We start from the raw sequence: 22,509 nt of genomic DNA, 5'->3' as shown, positions 1-22,509 counted from the left end.
GCGCGATCATTGCTAACTAAATAAATATTACATCTACTGCAGTCTGATTCACCGTGTTCACTCTGAATAAAATCACTCACATGGCTGTGCAATTGTAATGACACATCAAGCATATTAAGAGGCTAAAAGCAGGTTTAAAACTTGCACCATTTAAGTCAACAAGGTGCAAATTTTAAAAAGAGGATAACACGGTGTAGGCAACACCGATTTTTGTCGTTGTTCTCTGTACTGTCGGCACTCCAAATTTACAAAAAAAATGAGCTCAATGTTAAAATTGACCGGAGTTCTCCTTTAAGGTGACTTAAGCAAAACCGTTATCCACCATAACTTGAATATGTTCCTAATAGAATCTTGTGCCTTTTGTTCAAATTAGTTCACATGGTCAATGTCCACGAAGAGGGCAATGTACAGTGTATTGAGAGGAAACCTCTATGAACTGCAACTGCATACCCTTCTTACTAATGGTTAAAACTGTAAACACACCAATAAATAATAGGGATGTATCAGCCGATGATCAGGACCGATTACATCCTGTCAAATCATAAGGTTGCGGAAAAACTGCAACTGCTTGTGGGTGTGAAAAAAAAGATCTTCTGTTGAATTTAGGGATATCTATGTAACAATAACGCCTTAAGCATTGAAACGCATTTAAAAACAGCGACGATAAAGCAGGCTCGTTAACCCTATGATTCACCTATAGTTCATACCAGGGTTGCCAGGTCCGCTTTTTTAACACATATTACTGACACTGTAGCAATACAAAGAGGGTTGAAAACTGCATAGTGTAGTGTTACAAATTTATTAAATGTTTAATTGAGGTTGCAATACAATAGTATATAAACTGAGACAGTTTTGTATACTGAATTTAGCATTTAACCCTCCGGGGTCTGAGGTGTTTTTGGGGTCCTTGAGATGTTTTGACATGCCCTGAAATTTGTGCTTTTTTCAGTTGCTTATAAACATATTAATAGCAAAGGTGTAATTACACTATTTAGCACAAACAGGGCTACCATAATATGTGAGCAAGATGTATGTACATGTTTGTATTTTTGTCTGAAATAAGGCCACAAAACACATACTAAATATGTGTCCACAAGACTTTTGACTAATGGGTGTTGTTGCCTAGAGTTTTTGCTTCAAAATGATCTGAAAATCATCCAGCCTAATCATTTACACACAACAATACATTGATTTAAATTTTATAAGACACCTTTTGTTTGGAAAGGCAATATGCGTGCAGGCGTGTTCACACCTGAAAAGACAAAGGCCGGATAATGTGCCACATACATAATGAGCTGCATATTAATTAGTCTCACACACAGGTGTGTCACAGGGTCCCGAAGAATGCAAGGACAAAATAAATTATGGATACATATTTTACAATTAGAAATTATAACCAAATACAAATAGGTTACAATTACAACAACAATTACAATTTTAACAATATTTGAAGTGTATTCTTTCTTTGTAAAAATTATACATTTTATCATACGTATTAAAAAAGGTAAGGATTCATTAGTTTGAATATTGGAACAAACACTATAATAACATCTTAGTTGATAATTCAATATACCTACTTTATTTTTTTAAAAAACATCATACTATAGTATATTTAACATATGAGCAGAAATTGGTGAACAAAAGCTTAATTATTTAATGTGACAGTAGTCTTTTTTTAAGTCAAAACTTTAAGTCAAAACTTTATAATCTATCCAAAACTAATCATAAAATCTTGTCTAAACATTCAGATTTAGTCTGTAACATATTGTGTATGATATATTAGCATATACATGTTAATTTGAAGTTTGTTGCTTATACAGACATTTTATTTCAACATATTTCAGTCTATTTTTACTCATCTTAGTAGGCTATAGCAATATAGTTTGGATGTGTTCATGTAAAAATAACATGTTAACTAATGCAGGTGCGAAAGTGAATGAACGGCAAAGAAACGCGCTTTATAACTGTAGTAAACAACGCGCGCGCCTGTGCCGTTCATTCATCATTTAGCCTACACACAGACACGCAATTCATATTTAAACAGTCTTTTTGCGGTTTACAGACACTATTCAATATCGCGATTAGAACAAAACACTTAAGAATAAATGACTTACTACATCAGCTGGATCCATTGCTCCTCGACATGAAACTACCAGCACTTCTGGTACATTTTCCAGGGTATTAGATAGTATTATTCCTCACAGGTAGCAAGACAAGGTAAAGTGCAAGTTTTTCAGGGTTCGTACAGACTCTGTCAAATGAAATTCCAGGACTTTCAAGGACTTTTCAAGCACTACTTTTTGGGATTTCAAGGACTTCAATCGGCACTTATCAAACAATATCCTTACTATTATTTTAATTTATTTCATTTTATTTTTTTACTCAAATTAAATATATATGGTATCTGATGTCCCAGCTAACAGACTTTTGTTATAAAAACGTTCTCCCAAATATTCAGTGTTGGTTCGTGAAAAATCTCCAGTTTTCTTGACGTTAGAGGAACGTGTTTTAAAAGGTGTAACTCCATGAAACAGCTGAACTCCATGAAACAGCTGTTTACTGTCTTCCAGAATGACTTTACTCAAACTCAGCTGGTCTGCAGTCTCTGATCCAAGACACACGCTGCCCTGCTGAGGCCAAACCTGAATCAAAGCTGGAAACCTCATCCTTCTTCAAGAACCACAATTTCACCCTAACTCCAGAATGACAGGTGATACCCAGTCAAGGCACCTTCTGCCCCAACACCTGCTGCAGAGACCTGTACTGGGCTACTGTCCACATCAACCGCCGTGGAACGACCACCACTCCAGAAGACGCGAGCAACCAGAGGCCACCATGGCCTTCCAGCCTTCTATGACAAAGGTGTGTCTGATCTGTCGGCACTTTCAACTTCGATCATGGTTGTCCTTGAGGGGGACAACAACGGTCGAAAGGGGGGGGGGATGTAGGGTCTGGACCAATCAGACACACACTAATTATTCATATTCACTATATTTAATGAATATAAAGGTCTATGAAACTCTCCCCCAAAACTAACCTCACAAATGAAGTTACTTTGTCAGCCGGGTGTCCGGTTACAGAACACTTTAAGACTGATAACAGACTTTACGACCTCAAAGGAATGTGGCCACATGCGCCACATGCTTAAGAGAGAGAGACCATCTTTAATTAAATAAACTTTGCGGTGTTACTCTGATCTATGAAGGAACATGCCTCACAGAAACTGTGATGATTTACTGTCTCGTGTACTATTAGGTATAACAACATGGTATGTTTGATTGGGGTGTATGTGGTTGAACAACCACCCAACGGTCAATATAACCTCACCTGTATCATGCTTCCTAGCAAATTAATCCTCATTTAATGACACACACTTTGATGTACATCACCTTCTCTTAGAATGCAATGTGAATTTTTTATGTCTATTTGAGCTTGAATGAACAGTCTAAGCATGCTGGGGACGAAGACCATAAATCAACTAAGAGCCGCTTCCCCTCTCGGACATGTCACCTTACTCATAGGTCCATTCAAACCTTAGGGGTTGGTTCTTTTCTCAGGGTATATCAGAGGCAGGCAACAGTGACCGCCCTCTCTTAGTTTTTCATCCAGCCGCAACACTGTTCTGGTGAGACTGGGGAGCCCCCTCCCCCTCCACGGGGGCCCCAGGGCCCAGCAGGCCTCGATTCCAACCAGATCCGGCCTCATGGAAAAGAGAGAAGACTCTCTCACAAAGAACCAAGGACAATCTCAGGAGTTTTGGAACAAAGACTCCAACCAACAAAGACTCCAACCAACAACGACTCCAATTTTCAACAACTTCAAGAATTGTTCCCATTACAAATGCAAGTATTCAATTCAATGAAATGTGAAAATGAAATTCTGATGGTTCTTCTCATAGACCCTCTTCCGGTTTCCAATTTCATCCTATCACTAACCTATTTATGTATTCATGTGTGTATGTTGTTTAGTTTATTTATATTCATATAAATATCTATATTTAGTTAATAAAACTTGTACATAATATGTATTTGGTTCTGTTTTGTTTGCAATACAAGTCACTTTACGATCACGGTTTTTGCTACTGGCTCAAAGTACTGTACAGGCGAAGAAATAATTATTCTTCGGTGGCCATGGAAGATACCCTTTATTAGAATAAATTAATAATCAAAATAGTTCGTTGGAAGAACTGATTAATTGATTGTAATATTAATTCAGCCACATCAAGTTAATCCAATTAACTGACCCAAATATTTATAATTAATAATAACAAGATATTATTGATTATTAATATTTCCAAAAAGCTGAGTTCCTTACAGACAAGTACTGATGTCTAAGGATGTCATTTTTAACTTTTAAATAGTTTTGGACAATCTCACACAAATTTCTTCAGCTACAAATGATTTTTATGACATAAGTGAGTTCATTACATTCATCTTGAACTACTTTTAAGTTCCAAAAGTAAATCACTCATTTTAAATGACAGTGAGTGCAATTGTTTAACTGCAGTCCTTTGTCTGTTATAAAAGCAGACAAGTTGATCTGCTTTATCAATGCAGAAATGCTCTCCATGAACACCTGCAATTGCTGATAAAGCACAAATGGACCGCAGCAGATTTAGTGTGAAACAATATTATCTTTTCAACAACAACAACAAAAAAACTTCACAATATTTTGAATTAGGGATGCACTGATACCACTTTTTGCAGAGCGAAATACCGATACCGTAACCGATCCCTGAATTTTCACTGAATTTGTAATTTTTAAATGTATTAGTAGATAAACCAAAAGAATATAAATCATATTAGGTGGCTTAATTCTAATTGGCTTGTTTATCAAATATATATTTATTTCAATTATTTTCATGCTTAATTAAACCTGCTAAAATGCATTGTATGAGCTTCTGTTGTTGTACATTCTATTGCTCTATATCATTTTATTTTTCATTGAATGCACAGCACATATTTAGACTAGAGCAGCTCCAGAAGGGTCAGTGCTGAGGATTGGGTCAGTGGTACAAATGTTTAGACACCAGTGAAATATCAATTATTTAATCCAATTTTGATACTACAACAAAAACTGCCAGCCTAATTAATGTGAATTCAAAACATTATTAAAAGGTAAGCAGCCAGCAACAAAATAAGAACGAATAATCAACTTACAAATAAATACAATAGAACAAAAAAAGGCCACAAATGAAATAAACAGTGTTTTTAGAGTTTTTCGGGTAGATCTAATAGGTACAAAAATTTGAATAAAGTAATCAAATGTGAAAAAATTGCATATTCATTACTGGATAAATTAAATATAGATGGATATTTTTATAAAGTTGAAAAGGGTAGCCTACTTAGTAAAGAGCAGTGAGTAATGTATTGTCCATTGTTTGATTAACATTAAAACAGCAGTGGGTTTGTCAAACTGCCCTTTTAAGACCGAACGCACGGACCCCATTTGAACATGGCTACGTTCACTTGAGATAAAACTGACTTTGTTTACTAGGATACTCGCAAAGATGGGCGTGTTTACATAATTTTGTGTGAATTCGTCCGTACAAACGCAAGACGTGAAAGACAATTTAATTCAGTATTCTCGCGCAGAGACGCTGGTTTGCGGGGCGCGCGCTGATGTTTGCGTTCATGGAACTTCTTGACTGCAAACGTCCAGTAATAATGTAGGGAATCACTCGTTATACATAAATCAGGTAACAGTTCATGTTTTACTTTACTTACATATACGATTTAGTTTTCATCCAAATAACACGTGCTGAGTGAACGATTACAATCAAGAGCATTCAACAGAACTGCGCTCTCTCGTCAGTTAACGTTAACGTTAATAATAAGCTACATGCATCGTTTTATTTTCTTAGCCATTGACATCCGACTGAACTACAAACCTTCCACTGATGTCTGTTTAAAGGGATGCGCTCGACCAGCTCGTGTGTATGTGCCGCTGCGCGATCAATCCACAGCGCGGTTTCCTCTGATCAGCCACTTGCGCACCACAGCTGTGTTACTATACACACACTGCCTGGGGGGCCTATTGGTTGTTGGTATCCGAGCATGTTTACGAGTACATGAGCTCGGTATCGGTGCATCCCTTTAATAATTCAAGCACTTTTCAAGTACCTCTTCAAAAATATGGCTGTTTTCAAGGGTTTTCAAGGACTTAAATTTCAAAAAGTCAAATTCAAGTACTTCAAGCACTTTAAGCACCTTGTACGAACCCTGGTTTTTATTAAACATGATGTGTTTTATAAACCAGCTGGTGGGCGTTGGCATGTTTGCATGGCTTGCCTTAGATCATTTGCGTTTGAATACCGCACGCTCTCCATGGGCGTGGCACATTAACGCGTAATCGGGTATAATGAGCTGGAAAGAAAAAGACTGACATCTCTCTCTTTTCATCCAAATTACATAAACTAAGAATATTTGTTTTTTTATATAAATTAATTCAATTAAAAGATGAGAGTTCAAGCTTCATTATGGAAAAACACTCGTGCCTGTATTACAAGTATTCGTGCAATTACAGTTAATTTTCGGACGCGTTTCAGAATGGACTTCACTGACAGAGAGAAGGCAAAACTAGCATCATGTTTATTTTTCTTTATTTGACTAAAAGCACAATACTTTGTTTATATTGTGAGTATACACAAAAAAAATAGACACTTAACAGGATTGAACGATGTATAACACAAATATGTAAAATCAAAATCAACAGAGTATTTTGAGTCTCTTTTGCACTGATAAGAAAAAAAGTGAGACTATCGCGCAGGCCTCAGAGGGTTAAGGTTATGGTGATGATATTTGCCTGGGAAACAGTTTTCCAGCAAGAGAGTCCAGCAAATCCTGTTTTCTGTATCTGTCAGATTACTGCTCCCTATCGAGCCTGCTATTCCTGTTTCTCTCTATTGTAAGCAGATTACTGAAACTTTGGTAGCTTCTGTCTCAGCGGGAGAGTTCTACCATTTACTGTTTTTGAGTCTCACTGTTTGAATAGTTATGCTGATTGGATTGGAATTGGTAACACTCTCAGTATAGGGCAGGTTCCTAAACCTGTATACAGCATTTACATGCTTTGTTCATCACAATGTTAAGCCCTGCCCCTAAATGTATAATTGCAAGGGAACGTTTCCCTTAGTTCAGACTCGAGACAAGCTTGGAAGACTACACCGACGCACAGCTCGTGTTCTCAATAAAGAAACCTTAAAAGATACGCCCGAGTCTCCTGGTCTTCGCTTCTGAGTTTTCTACACTTTAGAAGAAAAAGTTCACAACAATAGTTACATTGAGTAAACATTGCTTTAAAAAAGGCCAAGTAAACATTAATAAAATGAATAACAAAAAGACATTACATAACAGAACAAGTGGCAGATTTGCTTTTACACTCCAAGACTTAATGCAGCTTAACTTTATTTCAACTATTAATTTCCTTCTCTGTGGGGCTCGAGTCAGTTCACGTAGTTTAACAGCATAGTGCTTATGTGTTGTACGTCACACGTAGGCTCACTATTGGCCGACGCTGGTCAAGTGTGTGATGCGTGTGACGTACAACACAGAAGCGCTGCGCTGTTATACTAGTGAATTGACTAGAGGCCCACAGAGAAGGAAATTAATAGTTGAAATAAAGTTGTTATTTTGGGGTTTTTTTGCGCACAAAAAGTATTCTCATCACTTGATAAACTTAAAGGGTTAGTTCACCCAAAAATGAAAATTAAGTCATTAATTACTCACCCCCATGCTGTACCAACCCCGTAAGACCTTCGTTCATCTTCGGAACACAAATGAAGATATTTTAAATATCTTAGATTAAATCTGAGAGGTGGATCACTGCTACATAGGCTGCCAGAGGGAATGAAACTTGACGGCCCAGAAAGTCATTAAAGAAAATGTTTAAATATTCCATGTGCCTACAGTGGCTCAACTATAAGTTTATCAAGCGACGAGAATACTTTTTTCCCGAAAAAAAAAAACATAATAACGACTTTATTCGACTATTCCTTTTCTTCATTGTGGGCCTGAGACGAGAGTTCAAGAGATTTCCACGACGCATGCGCGAGAACTGAGAAGAGAACGTTCTTCTTCTAATACTTCTTGTTCAGTTCTCGCGCATGCGTCGTGGAAATCTCTTGAACTCTCGTCTCAGGCCCACAAGGAATGAAAAGGAATAGTCGAATAAAGTCGTTATTATGTTTGTTTTTTTCGGGAAAAAAGTAGTCTCGTCGCTTGATAAACTTATAGTTGAGCCACTGTAGGCACATGGATTATTTAAACATGTTCTTTAATGACTTTCTGGGCCGTCAAGTTTCATTCCCTCTGGCAGCCTATGTAGCAGTGATCCACCTCTCAGATTTAATCAAAAATATCTTCATTTGTGTTCCGAAGATGAACGAAGGTCTTACGGGGTTGGTACAGCATGGGGGTGAGTAATTAATGACTTAATTTTCATTTTTGGGTGAACTAACCCTTTAAGATTGAGCCACTGTAGTCACTTGGACTATTTTAACGATGTCTTTAATAACTTTTCGGGGCGGGCAAGTTTCAATCCCTCAGAAGCCTATGGAGGAGTGATCCAGCTCTCATATTTAATCAAAAATATCTTAATTTGTGTTCCGAAGATGAACGAAGGTCATATGAGGTTGGAATAACATGAGGGTGAGTAATTACTGACAGAATTTTCATTTTTGGGTGAACTATCCCTTTAATACGTGTTGATTGGCATCTGTGATTGACTACAAATCTCAAAGCTTCAAAAATGCATTGTAAATAGAATACTTTGATGCTCTTCACAAAGTGCGCACAGGTGAGTTTGAAACAGCCACCCATCATGCAGTTACCGAAATGAATTGGTACAGCAGAAAGGCTGGTATCTTAGCATTTTTTCAGTATCAAAGCACTTTTTACAACATTAATATTAACACTCATGTTTGGGAGCCATTAGACAAACATGGCAAAACTCATGACATGCAGCAATATATAGTGCATTGCAATCATTATAAGAACCAAGCTAAATCATGGATATATTACATAACCAGAAAAAAAAAACTATTCTAAATCATAGACATCCAATATATAGCCAAGCCCTAGAGACACCACATTTATTGTGATGGTGTTCCGGTCACTGGAGTGCTTACCTGGATTTCTGGTTTGGGTGTGTACAAAGTTTTAGCCTGAATTGCTGAAGGTGCCTCTTCATCCAAAAACTTCAGCACGACATCAGCCTTTGAAAAGAATTTAAAGTCATTTCAAAAACTGAATTCATGTCTTTTGTAACATGTTTGTCTTTTTTCTGACATGTTTGGAAATTAAGCTGTTGAAAACTAAGAAACCTACAAAAATTTACTTCAAGATCTCAGCATTCTCAAGTAAAAATAACTGTCTTACCACATTCCACAAAATGGGGTTGTCCAGCGTAGCGTCTCCCACCATCAGATAAAGAGCGTAGGTGCCAGAGATGGAGTCAAACTCTGTCTTTCTCTCAGCTGTGTCCAGCTCAAACTTATACAAGTTCTTACTGTCAGGTTCAGCCACAAACACAACCTCCTGACGTGTCTTCTGGTTGTGTAACCTCACAAAGGTCTGAGAACAATGACTTGAATCAGTTTAATCAAATATTTTTGAACAGTGAATTTAACCAGGGTTGCCAACTTTGCTTGCCTGGCTGAGTGAGATTTTGATAACATGGACTGAATCAATGACTCATATTTTGAGTAGGGATGGCGAAAACTAAAAATTTTCTTGACCGACCACCGAGCCTCATTAGCCGGTTGAAACCGGTTAACCGTTTAGTTTAAAATATGCCACGCTATTTGAAATAACAGCCATTTCGAGCCGCGCCTGCAATTTCGCATCTCTCTCTGCCTCACACACACACACACACACACACACACACACACACACACACACACACACACACACACACACACACACACACACACACACACACACACACACGGCGCCGCACTTCCACTCACGTCACTTTTTTAAAATCCCCTACAGCGCGAAACATGAGTCCCGCAAACACGGGGCCGAGGAGCTTGTATGTAATCGGAGGACAAATGGCTCCTTAGTTTCGAAATGGTTTGGGTACAAGGTGATCGCATTGAAAATAAAGGCGTTGGTCTAGCGTTAGAAGCTCATTTGAAACATTGCAGCGTCTCATTTAAGAAAATGACAGCTCCGAAGAGACTCCGCTTAGTTTGAGGTAACGTTAGTGCTAACAATAATAAAGAAAGATGATGATCATCATCACCTTATCTGTTACCACTGAAATGTAGATGTAATGTATTTCTACAGTATTACTACTGTATTTAAGCAATGTATCACACAAGTGGCAACTTACTGTGTCATTCTTTTTGGTGAAATGGTCCCACACACTAACGTTACGTTTCTTTGCACGCTTCATCCTGTCGTCTGCCCTTGCTCTAACCTCCAGTGTTTTAGCCTGTAGCCTTTACTCTTCGCAAACCTCGTGAGCGCGCGAACCCAAACGCTGTGACCTCACGCCAAATGTTTTTATTGGTTTATTAAGTACAAACAGGCGAGTTATGAAAAATTGAGTGTGAGGGATTTGTTCACTTCACACAAAAATATCTTCGATTAAGATGGCTAACTGTAGTAGCGTTTAGTCCACTGTCTATAATAGCCTAATTTAGAGATCACTTTTTTTTTAACCGACTACCGACAACTTTGATCGGTTAACGTTGAGACGGTCAACCATCGGTCAAACGGTCATCGGTTAGCATCCCTAATTTTGAGGTTACAGATCCAACAATTCATTTTACAAAAACTTCAGGCTAATGTTGTACTAGATGCACTTTTTAAGAAACTGACCTTATTAACTGCCATATACAGTAATTAACTAGCCAAAAAGTATATTTATTTTTGTATGGAGAGACAGAATGTTCTTTAAGAACACACATTCAGTTCTCTGAAGAAAGTAACATGCCATTTATTGTTTTTATAGGGACTAAATATAAAGCACTCATTACAGTTACTGTTGTAAAATATAACTTCTTGCATACATTTTATGATGCATGAAAATACTGTACATATTTGAATAAAAATTATTGTGCTCATTTCTCTGTCGAGCTCCATCTGTTTGACAGAGTGTGCTGTGTGCTGTTTGTCGCGAGGTACCCTGAGATTCCCACCCCTAGTAGGGGTGGGAATCTCAGGGTACCTCGCGATACAATTTTAACATTTTAAGTAAAGTAAACTTTTCTTTGTGTGTAAACTGACACTTAACTGCTTATCGACTTGTTTTATATAAACCTGGTACATTTCTAAATTTACCAACCTCTTATTTAAACCTGGGAAGATCTCAGTGTTTACCAGCTTCCTTAAAATACTTTGGTATTTTAAAATTTAAAAAATGTGACTATACCAGAATTTCCCCCTAGCATTTTGAGGGCTGTTGAGCCATTTCTTAAACACCTCTGATTGGCCATTGTGTTCACGCGAAATTGGCTACAATGATCAATGCTTCCAAAACATGTTGTAAATGGACATCTTTGGTGCTCTTCACCGAAGTGCGTCCAGTTATTGAACTTAAACTTGGCCGGAGCATCTATTATTTTACTCACACTGCTGGCCAACATCCGATTAAAATCCTCTTTTTCTTAGGCTTCTTATGTTCACGTTTCCCTCACTCCCTCATTCATGCGTAGAGCGTCATCTCGAGAAACCATGAAGTACCGACGCTGGGAGCAGAGAAATCTATTTAGAGCGCCTTATTTTATTAATTAAAATATGGGTATTTGGCGCCAGCATATCGATTATTATTTTATCACACGGAGAAGGACAACTATATATCGCCCTATCGATATTTTGTCCCAACCCTAACGCTTAAATGTACATTTTGAAAGTTATGCTTATACTTTGTTCAGTTACAGAGTTACATTTACATTTATTCATTTAGCTGACGCTTTTATCCAAAGCGACTTACAATTGCTATGCATGTCAGAGGTCGCACGCCTCTGGAGCAATAGGGGTTAAGTGTCTTGCTCAGGGACACATTGGTGTCTCACAGTGGATTCGAACCCGGGACTCTCACACCAAAGGCATGTGTCTTATCCACTGCACCACCACCACCACATGAGTTATGGCAAACTTGCGAAATGGAAAGATGGACATAATCAGGGGTGCACATAACTTTTTTGGTCTGGTTCTCAAGGTAACACTTTACATAGCACACTAACCCTACACTTATCCTCTCTCTCTGCGTGCTTCGGTTGTGTGAGGCTGTGCGCACCGATAATAGCGGGCGAGTCCTGATTTTTCCCTCTTCTTTCGCGTTTAAAAAATCGTTTGAAAGTGTAAATTGGCAAGACAAAACATGTCCGAATGATGGTTAATTTTAGCAGTTAAAGTGTAGTTCACCCAAAAATGAAAATTCTGTCAGTATTTACTCACCCTCATGTTGTTCCAACCCCATAAGACCTTCGTTTATCTTCGGAACACGAATTAAGATATTTTTGATGAAATCTGAGAGCTGGATCACTCCTCCATACTAGTCCATAGGCTTCTTCAGGGATTGAAACTTGCCGGCCTCGAAAAGTTATTAAAGACATCGTTAAATAGTCCAAGTGACTACAGTGGCTCAATCTTAAGTTTATCAAGCGACGAGAATACTTTTTGTGCGCAAAAACAAACATAAATAACGACTTTATTTAAACTATTCATTTCCTTCTCTTCTCAAGTTCAATCCCTGAAGAAGCCTATGGAGGAGTATGGAGGAATGATCCAGCTCTCAGATTTCATCAGAAATATCTTAATTAGTGTTCCGAAGATGAACGAAGGTCTTACGGGGTTGGAACAACATGAGGGTGAGTAAATACTGACAGAATTTTCATTTTTGGGTGAACTAACCCTTTAATCCGCAAATCACATGTGTGCCGAACCGTGGGGCTTGGTCCGTACGGAACCACACTTGCACCCCTAATAATTAATGAACACACTTAATCATCCTGAATGCTATCTTACCAGAGATGGAGAAAAATCCTACTCCAGTAAAAAAACGTGTCCATGCCCCAAAAATGTTGGTACTCAAAAGAGCTTCCCTCCACGTTATAGGTAGCGCACCGTTTATTTTTACCATTTATGTACACACCAATACAGAATTGTAATATGTTATACGCTGGGGCAAGTGACTCCATTAAACGGTAAAGAAATTGGGCAGTGTCCTTTTATTTTGTGTTGTCTTGAGACAGAGCTTGAAAAGCTGGCAACCCTGATTTAACAATACTGGTTTTCTCTGAAAACTTGAACATATTTATGTAATTTCTCACATTTCAAGAAATTATACTTTGCATTTAAAAAGTATTTTTAAGGAATGTTAAAATATTTTGCACTGTGACTTTTCATGACAAATAAGCATATTTTCCTCCAAATTACTGTAACACATCAGGAGGACATTTAACTTTAAAGTAATTCTAAAGAGATTCTAAGTTAAAACATATACCTTGATAAATACTATACAATTTAATCCGTTAATTTCTCAGAATTAGTTGGGAGAATGTGCCTAGTTAATCAGGAACATATTCAAATAGGAATATGTATAAATAGTAATGTACAAATAGGATATGTACAAATAAATATGTACAAATAGGAAAATAGGCATAAAATATAATTTCTCATTTCATTCTTTGAATTATGAAGCAGACATATTGTTTTTAAGACTGCCCTTGGTATTTGTGCACTCTAAAATTGACATTCAAAGGACAAAAACGCTTGTGCCACAATTATCATAATAATGAAAGCAAAAAAAATAGAAGGACTACACAATAGGACACAATTTATGCTTTATGATGTAAATACAAGCTCAAAAAAATAAAATAATTTTGGTTGTAATAATCACCTGGTGAGGGGTGAGTTCCACTCCTGTGGTCTCATCAACCAACTGGAACATCATGACAAAGTTTTGATGGCTGTCCGCCATAAAAGACGCTTTGGCTTTAGTTAAATATTCCACTCTGCAGAACAGAATTTGGCATATGTTAGCACAGTTTTACAATAAAATTAAAATAAAAGAAATGGAGCTTGATTAAAGGTAATCTTGCCTTGTGGTTTTGGGGCCAATGCTCTGGTCCTTGTCCACCACAGACAAATCCATGTTGTTGATTGCAACCCGGGTAGAGACCTTTACTTTGAGCTGAGAAAGTAAATCAAACAAGTTTCAACTTAGGCTTTAAAATCACTAAGAAATTATTGTAATACATTAAAATGGACATTCGTAAATGCGAATGTGCTGGGAGAAAGAAAAAAAATACAGCAATTACAGTAATTGTGTCTTTTTGTATTTTTTTTTACTCTGTTCAGTGAAAGAGGCCTATGAAGTCTGAAAATCTCCACATCAAATGTGACATGCTCTTGACCTTATAATTGTACACTGAACAGTCAGAGAGCAATTATTCTTTGCATAGCTACAATGTAAATGAATGCTCACTTGACCAATTAAACGTGAATGTTGAGTGAATAAGGAAATGAATCACAGTTCATTGCAACAATTAAGACTTAAACGCTGAGGTCAACTCTTTGACCGAATGTGTGAATTATGAGTAGTCATGACAAGACACATAAGCTAAACAGATACAAACAACTCAACTTTTCCACCCCTAGTACATGTCAAAGATTCAGTTGACTACCTCAACATGGTTGGCAACAAATCGGCTGTCACCATCAATGACAACAGAGAACTGATAGTAGCCACTCGCTGGTTGGCTGGCCATGAAATTCAGCTCAAAAACCCCACTGTGAAAGAGAAAAGACTTTTAAAACATTCAATATTTTCAAAAATTATAGGCGTCAAGCTAATTATTGCATTACTTATCCACAATTGTGAAATATTTAACAAAAAAATGATACTGGTATTTTGTAACCAGACTAATACTAAAATATAAAACAAAATATAAGAATAGCAGTCCTTCTACAGTAGTACCAAATCAAAGTATTGTTTACTTTTTACCTCAATTGCAAATGTTCTTGTTTTTCAGGTAACTTACTCAGCAAATCTAAAATATTCAAGCAGTGTGCACACTATATATTTAAATAGATAGTTTAAAATATAGTATAAACTAGGGCTGTCAATCGATTAAAAATTTTAATCTAATTAATTACATACTCTGTAATTAATTAATCTAAATTAATCGCATACACAATCTTACAATGTTTACATGGTACAATTTCTGGTAAGCTACGTTTTTATTATTATTGCTTGACACAAATTTCACGATTTCAATTTAATTTAATTTAATTGTGATTTGATGCAATATTGACTCATTTGGATAAATATTAGGTACACAAGATAGGCATTCATTTTTCTCAAGAAAAAAAAAATCTCACCCAATGCTGTAAAAATACAGAGATATTACCATATCAGCTGGTAGTATTTAAGGTTAAAAATAGCTCAAATTAAATATAATGCGTGTTTATTATCCAAAACAACATTGATATAAGTAAAAATATAATACATACGTAATATAGTAGTAGGCTACATACATTTTGAAAAATACTCTCTATAGCTCTTTTTTTATAGCCAACTATAACATGCTATATGGTCATGAAATGGCTTTCCTGAGGTAACTTAGGGCTAAATGTTATGTGACATAATTGTTCTCCAGCTGTTTTATTGACCTCTTTTCGCGGTTGAAAAACACTGATTGATCGAGGAATATACATTTCGGTAAGTTTTAGGCTGCCCTACTGTATCTTTAAACATTGGTCATTCGTGTTTATTTACAATTAGCTAGAGATGATTTACAAGCGCCAAAACGGTATTGTTTGATTTTCGTAATAAAATTAACAGAATCTGAGAGCTGAGATTTTTTTAATATCATAAGTAACGTGCTCTGTCTTGTCTGTTTCCGTGTCCTCTCTTTGGTGCGCGATTTTTCTGTGCGTGAGAAAATGGTTGTGTGACGTGAGAGCGCGTGAAAAGTTACAACACACACACACACAAGCGCGCTTTCTCTCAGACACACTCATCGACTCACGCACAAACTCCTGGATGCTTTGCATTTATGTGGTACTTTAGAGTTTGACGAACTCCGTTTGTTATAAGTAAATGTTCCAAACAATGATCCAAGCAGCGCGTTCTTGTCTCCCTCCTTTTTGCACGAATGCTAGAACGCCTCCGCAAAGGTCAAAACGGAATGGATTAATCTGCGTTATTTTTTTTAACGCGTTATTTCTTCTAAGATTAATTAATCGAAATTAACGCGTTATTTTGACAGCCCTAGTATAAACACAAAGCCCAACCGTGCTTTTGACACAAGAACAAACCTCATTGGTTCTTGCAGGTCAAGTAAGCACGTCTGAGCTGTCATTGACCATGTTTTATGAGCTCTATGTATGTGCATTGACCACATCATTTTTTATGTGGTCAATGATTTAAGTGATTTAAGATGATTTAAGTGATCGTGTCTCTTCAGAAGAATTTGATTAAACCTCTTGATTCTTCTCGATTACTTTACAATGTATGCATGTACTTTTTTCAAGCTTACCTGCACAGACTTCCGATAAATGGGCAAAGATGATGAGAGAATATTAAAAATATCTTGATTACGTTCTGAAGATGAATGAAAGATTTGGAACGGCATGACGGTGGTAAATTATGACAATTTTTATTTTTGAGTGCACCAATTCTTTAAGAATTAATTCTTAAGTATGTTCAATGCATATTAGTTTTTGCTGTGGTTTCAAATTTGTATAGCCAATCAATGGTATTAGTATCAATACCAGACATTTCACAGGTATAAACTACTAACATTTTGGTATTTTGTAACTCTAGAACAAGCAATATCCATGATCTACAATGCACTTACTCTCTGAGGGTGAATTGTGCCTGACTCAGGATGGCAGATTTTGAGGAAACAGCACTGGCGGACTCCACTAGCACCCTGGCTGAACTGAGCGGCTGGCACAAGACATCAGTCACCTGAAGCTGCATTGACAAACACAGACAGTACAGAATATCTCAGGGCAAAAGAAATTACTTGGGAATTGGGAAAAACAAACCTCAGTCTTATCATCAAGACTGATCACAAGACCAGACAACTGAAAGATGTCCAAGTTTGGTAAATACCCTTTAAAGAGTAAGGGTGTGACCACACTCTGGTCCAGACCAAAAAAGAAAACTATACATTTACGGTCCCAATATACTTCAAGCGAAATTGAAGAATGAACTGATGTGACATCATTTCAACCAAAACAAACTTTGTTTAATGTTTGTTTTGGGAGTTCGAAACAGCTCGACAAAGCGAACTTTCCAGAAAATCCAGCTTTTAATCCTGGTTCACTTAGCGTTAACACTGTCATTTAACAGTGAACCTAAAAATAAAAAACAAATGAACAAACAACAAAAAAACTATGATATATGATGTATATTTTTCGACAGAACTTACCGAACATCCAAAACAATGCTGTGTGCTGGGCTAAAAGCGCTCATTGAATTTGTGTGCATATGATGGCATTTTTACCATTCATGAAGAGCTTAGAAAATGTGTAAAGCAGTCAAAACAGTGCCAGGAATTCCTCTGTTACACACACAAACAAAGATCAGCTGTAAGTAGACAGTCGCGATTTTGCCCATTACAATTTAGTACAGGGGTCGGAACTATGACAAGAAAAAGCAGGTATGCCTAAGCATTCTGTCCACAACACGTACGGTTTTTGGTTTGTTTAGATGTCTATGCTGCATTCATATTTCAGTCGAACCACATCTAGAAGAGGACAGAGACCCACCTTTCCAGTGTTTCGCATCAGTGTTTGTTTTAATCGAACCAAACCTGCCAAGTGTGAACACACCCCAAGTCTTTCTGCTGGCAGCAGAGCTTGTGCTCAACATGCTAGTGAGTCGTTTTCACACTCCATCTTAAACATCCAATATTTGTAAAAATTATAATTTTCCTTCCTAATTTTCACTCTATGAAGAATACTCAATTTCTGACGAAGGACCCGAAGCGCTGTACTGCGTTTTCTAAGTGAAGTGTAGGAGATCTGACACAGAAGAGAAATCGTTGAATAAAGTCTTTTTTTTTTCCCACAAAAAGTATTCTTGTCGCTTCATAAAATTCAATTTGAACCACTGTAGTCACATGGACTACTTTGACGATGATTTACTACCTTTCTGGGCCTTGAAAGTTGCAATGACGTTGCTGTCTATGGAGGGATCAGAAAGCTCTCGCATTTCATAAAAAATATCTTAATTTGTGTTCCGAAGATGAACGAAGGTCTTGCGGGTTTGGAACGACATTTTAATTTTTGGGTGAACTAACACTTTAAGCACTGGTTTCACATTTATTAAAAACCACATAGTAACACAGTGTCTACACTAGACGTGATAAAAAACAAAAGGAACCCATTAGATCAATCAGTGATGCCTTCTACACTGTCTAAGTTTTTAAACAAGAACTTCTCCATCGCTTTCTTTTTTCCAGCATTCATCACACTTTTCTTTTACACAACTGGACTGTTTATGACATTGTGGCTGTATTTCCTCTGGACATTAATTGGTTTCTTAGAAGTAGTTTTAATCTTTAATCGTTTTAATATTTTTAATCTTTAATGTGGCGCAACACGACACGAAAAATCCCAGACAGTTAACTGATGCCTCATTCTATTTCTGATGTACTCCAAGCGTTCACATGGCTTCTGGCAAAAAACAGAAATGGATTTGGAATGTCTTTCTGTGAGAATAAAAATAAATGTACTTACCAACGTTGCCAATGCTGTATCTTTAAATAAAATATATTAAAATAAAAACAGATAATTCACAAAACAGTCCGTTGTAAAATGTGCAGAACAAACGAAAACTCTCTTTCAGTCGGTGAGGCACATCATTAATTTTGACTTCAGCCTAGATCCTGCTTGTATCTTTAGAAAGGCTATTTGACGATCTTATCCAACAACAGTATCGCTCTTGTGATTGATGGACAGACGGGCTGTTCAAAACCTTCTTTATATATTTATGGCAATGACGCATGTTAAAGTGCATGTGGTGGAGAATCCTCACGATTTCAAATACATTTGAGAAAGGTAGAAACGAACAATTCATATTTTAAACTGGGAAGTTAGTTATGAGCTCTGAAACTTGCAGTATGTTTTTATTGCAGAGTAACATGTTTTGTCTAAATGTCAAGAACATTTTGATTCTTCATTTCATGACTCCTTTCATAGATATTTACAGAGTGTACACTTAAAATTGAGGCCTACCTGGAGGAAGGGCTGGCTGTGGGATACGGCAGCAGGGCCCTGGGTACTGACAATAACAGGCACATGGAAGTGATTGTTGGAAAGAGCTGCAGCCGCACTGGCCACACTGAATGCCTCTGAGAGAGAGTCCCAAGATTTCTTACTGAAGATGGAATTCACCAGCTGGATTACCTGATCCTGTGATGGACAAGTGTGTTTTTACTCCAATTTGTTGTTAAAATATAAACATTTAAACACTAGTAAACTGTAATAACTTGTTCAACAAATTCTGAATTCAAAGAAATCACTAAAGGGCAAGTAAAAATATAATGAATATGTAATATAGTTCATAGTTATCAAAATGCTCCTCTCTAGAGTTATTTTTTCTAGCTTACTTATGGTTTTATGGGTAACTGACTAGCTTTCAATATACAAGTATACAATCTGTTAAAATTGTTTATGTTTTTCCCATGATTGATTTCAGTACAAGTAGTACTGTTTATTTTAACATACCTTCTGATGTTCATTCATGTTTATTTCATGATGTAACTAGTAGTAAGGAGGAAATGATGATCAGTTCATATGTGCTTGATTCGTGTTCCCATTTGAACTACACAAGGGGCTACAGCGATCTGTCACGTCATATAAAAGAGCGCCAAAACAACATTTATTTTTGGAATTTTATGGTTTGAAAGTTGAAACTGTGTTTCATATTAAAAGTAACAAAGCACAAAGCTTATTGCAATTATTGGATGCCAGGAGCGCTACAAATGTTTTGTTCACAAATTAACAGAAAAAAGCTAAAAGATTGAACTTGAGATTTAAGAATGCATATCAGTATCAATTAGAATCAAGAAATCAATAGTTAATCCAGCACTAGTGTCACACTGGCATGTTTACCTGATGTAGTTTATATTCATTGTGTGGATGAAATAGACGCAGATAGAGTCAAAACTAAGGTTGGGTATCGGTTGGGTTTGATCCGATACCAGTACCTACTCTGTATTTTTTAAATGGTTCCGGTGCTTAAACGGTTCTTGAAACTGTACTTAAAGGGTAACTAAACCCCTGGTCAGAGCCTGACTCCACCCACTGACAATATTTAAAAAATGCTGGAAAAGTGGGCAGAGCCCAGCGGAGGGGGGGTGTGCACCTGAGACACATCTCTCTGTAGGCAAGGGCGTGGTTAGCTGGTACCCTCTGACGTCAAAGGGTACCACAACTTCCAATAGGAAAATTCAACTGCATAGCCACCGTTCAACCTGAAGAGGGCAGCACTCAGATGTTTTTACACCATATATTGTAGGATTAAAACAATTTAAACCCAAATGTCAAAAAATGTACTCGAATCAATGAACAGCATTTATGAAACTCCTTAACTAAAAAAAGTTGTTTTAGTGTTTAGTTACCCTTTAAGAAAACGAAACCTCACAAACTGTCAAAAAAACAATACCCTTTTATTTACAGGGCCAAACTGGACACATTATTAACTTAAATCTTGAAACAATATAAATATAAGTAACATAGTAATAATAAATAAACCAATATAAAATAAAAATTCACATTTACATAATATCAAATAAAACAATATTGTATCAAACAATGTAATAATACTGGAGATTAATAGAGATTACTACCAGGGTAATCTACAACATATAAATAGGAAAATGTTGGCGTTATTTGTCACTTATTGGGAGCAGTATGCTAGCTGGAGCCATTTACTTCCAGTCTTTGTGCTAAGCTAGGCTAGCAGTGGGTGCGTCAGACAGAGTTACAGCACGCAAGGAGATGAAAAGAGTATGTATGGACTTATCTAACTCTGGGGGATACGGTGAATAAGCTAAAGTCCCAAAAAGTCGGCGTGTTCCTTTAAACGTCAGTGTTTGATTTCGGCCCACTAAAACAATTCCGGCCGTCCAAAATTGCTGTTTCGGACAAAATTTCTGATCTGATATTACTGATAGAGCTCACACCATCGCTACTAGGAAAATGTTCTGCATACAATACCAGGCAAAGATTTGAATGAGTAGTTATGTTTTTTTTATATGTAGTTTTTATATGTTTTTCTGCTCACCAAGGCTGCATTTAAAAAAAAAATATTAATAAAAAAATCATGACAATTTAAAATAACTGTTTTCTATTTTAATATATTTAAAAAAGTAATTTATTCCTGTGATCAAAGCTGAATTTTCAGCACTCCAGTAGTCTTCAGTGTAACATGATCCTTCAGAAATCATTCTAATATGCAGATTTGATGCTAAAAAAAAGATTTTTATTATCAATGTTGAAAACAGTTGTGTACATTTTTTTTCAGAATTCTTTGATGAACAGAAAGTTCAAAAGAACAGCATTTACTTGAAATGGAATCTTTTGTAACATTATAAATATCTTTACTGTACTTGAACTTTCTATTCATCAAAGAATCCTGAAATAAAAATGTAAATAACTGTTTTCAACATTGATAAGAATGAGAAATGTTTCTTGAGCATCAAATCATCATATTAGAATGATTTCTGAAGAATCATGTGACACTAAAGACTGGAGTAATGATGCTGAAAATTCAGCTTTGATCACAGGAATAAATTACACTTTACTATACATTCACAAAGAAAACAGCTGTTTTAAATTGTAATAATATTTCACAATATTAATGTTTTTTTTATCAAATAAATGCAGCCTTGGTGAGTAGAAGTGTCTTCTTTTAAAAACATTAAAAATCTTACGATCCAAAATTTTTGACTGGTAGTGTAGTTATATATTTATTTTGAACTCCAAACCTCTTTCAGGGGGGGCTCCATGTCCACATGATCAGACAGGGCGTACGCAGCAGAAACAAACAGTGCTGTGGCCTCCAAGCCCTCCTCAAACTGAAGATACTCTCCTCCTAGATCATCTAAACGGGCAGCCAGATCCTACAATAAAGAAAGGAGTTTGTGGAACAAACCATGTGACAAAACATAAAAGTTAGAAAAACAGTGCAACAAATTAGATTGGTCTTTGGTTGACTGTTAAAAACATTAATCGGTCATATTTAATTCCAAAATGTACAAATTCTTAAAAAAGATTAACCTAGTATTTAAGGACCACTAAGATTGATTATATTTTGCACTTATAATTGTAATGAAGCATATTTAATTTCTAATTTATTTATTAGATATGCTCCAATCAGCATTTTTGGGTCCGATCACCAAAATCATGATCTGACGATTGCCGATCACTGCCGATCACAGAATGGCAGAGGAATGGGAATCTTTTATCTATAATCTAGCAGAGTTTGCACCATTTGTAGAAATGAAACTAACTATGAATTAACTGTATTGAGAAA

At 36.5% G+C, this 22,509-nt stretch overlaps 1 protein-coding gene across 3 annotated transcripts in view; it reads right to left on the bottom strand.

Annotated features, from left to right (window-relative positions):
• Positions 1-22,509, bottom strand: part of rpn2 (ribophorin II) — a 43,935-nt gene that overhangs the window by 6,002 nt on the left and 15,424 nt on the right. For all 3 annotated transcript variants that reach the window (XM_077202815.1, XM_077202816.1, XM_077202814.1), the window contains 8 exons: positions 21,962-22,096; positions 19,206-19,382; positions 16,817-16,935; positions 14,639-14,744; positions 14,054-14,145; positions 13,852-13,966; positions 9,378-9,572; positions 9,128-9,214 (listed from right to left, as the gene is read on the bottom strand). In XM_077202815.1, the coding sequence (XP_077058930.1) occupies positions 9,128-9,214; positions 9,378-9,572; positions 13,852-13,966; positions 14,054-14,145; positions 14,639-14,744; positions 16,817-16,935; positions 19,206-19,382; positions 21,962-22,096 (1,026 nt within the window). The remainder of the gene's footprint in view (positions 1-9,127; positions 9,215-9,377; positions 9,573-13,851; positions 13,967-14,053; positions 14,146-14,638; positions 14,745-16,816; positions 16,936-19,205; positions 19,383-21,961; positions 22,097-22,509) is intronic.

Source organism: Siphateles boraxobius, unplaced genomic scaffold (assembly GCF_051911475.1).
Source record: "Siphateles boraxobius isolate OS27281-9 unplaced genomic scaffold, OSU_SipBor_1 5, whole genome shotgun sequence".
NCBI classification, from domain to species: domain Eukaryota; kingdom Metazoa; phylum Chordata; class Actinopteri; order Cypriniformes; family Leuciscidae; genus Siphateles; species Siphateles boraxobius.
This window is presented reverse-complemented; position numbering and strand designations above follow the sequence as displayed.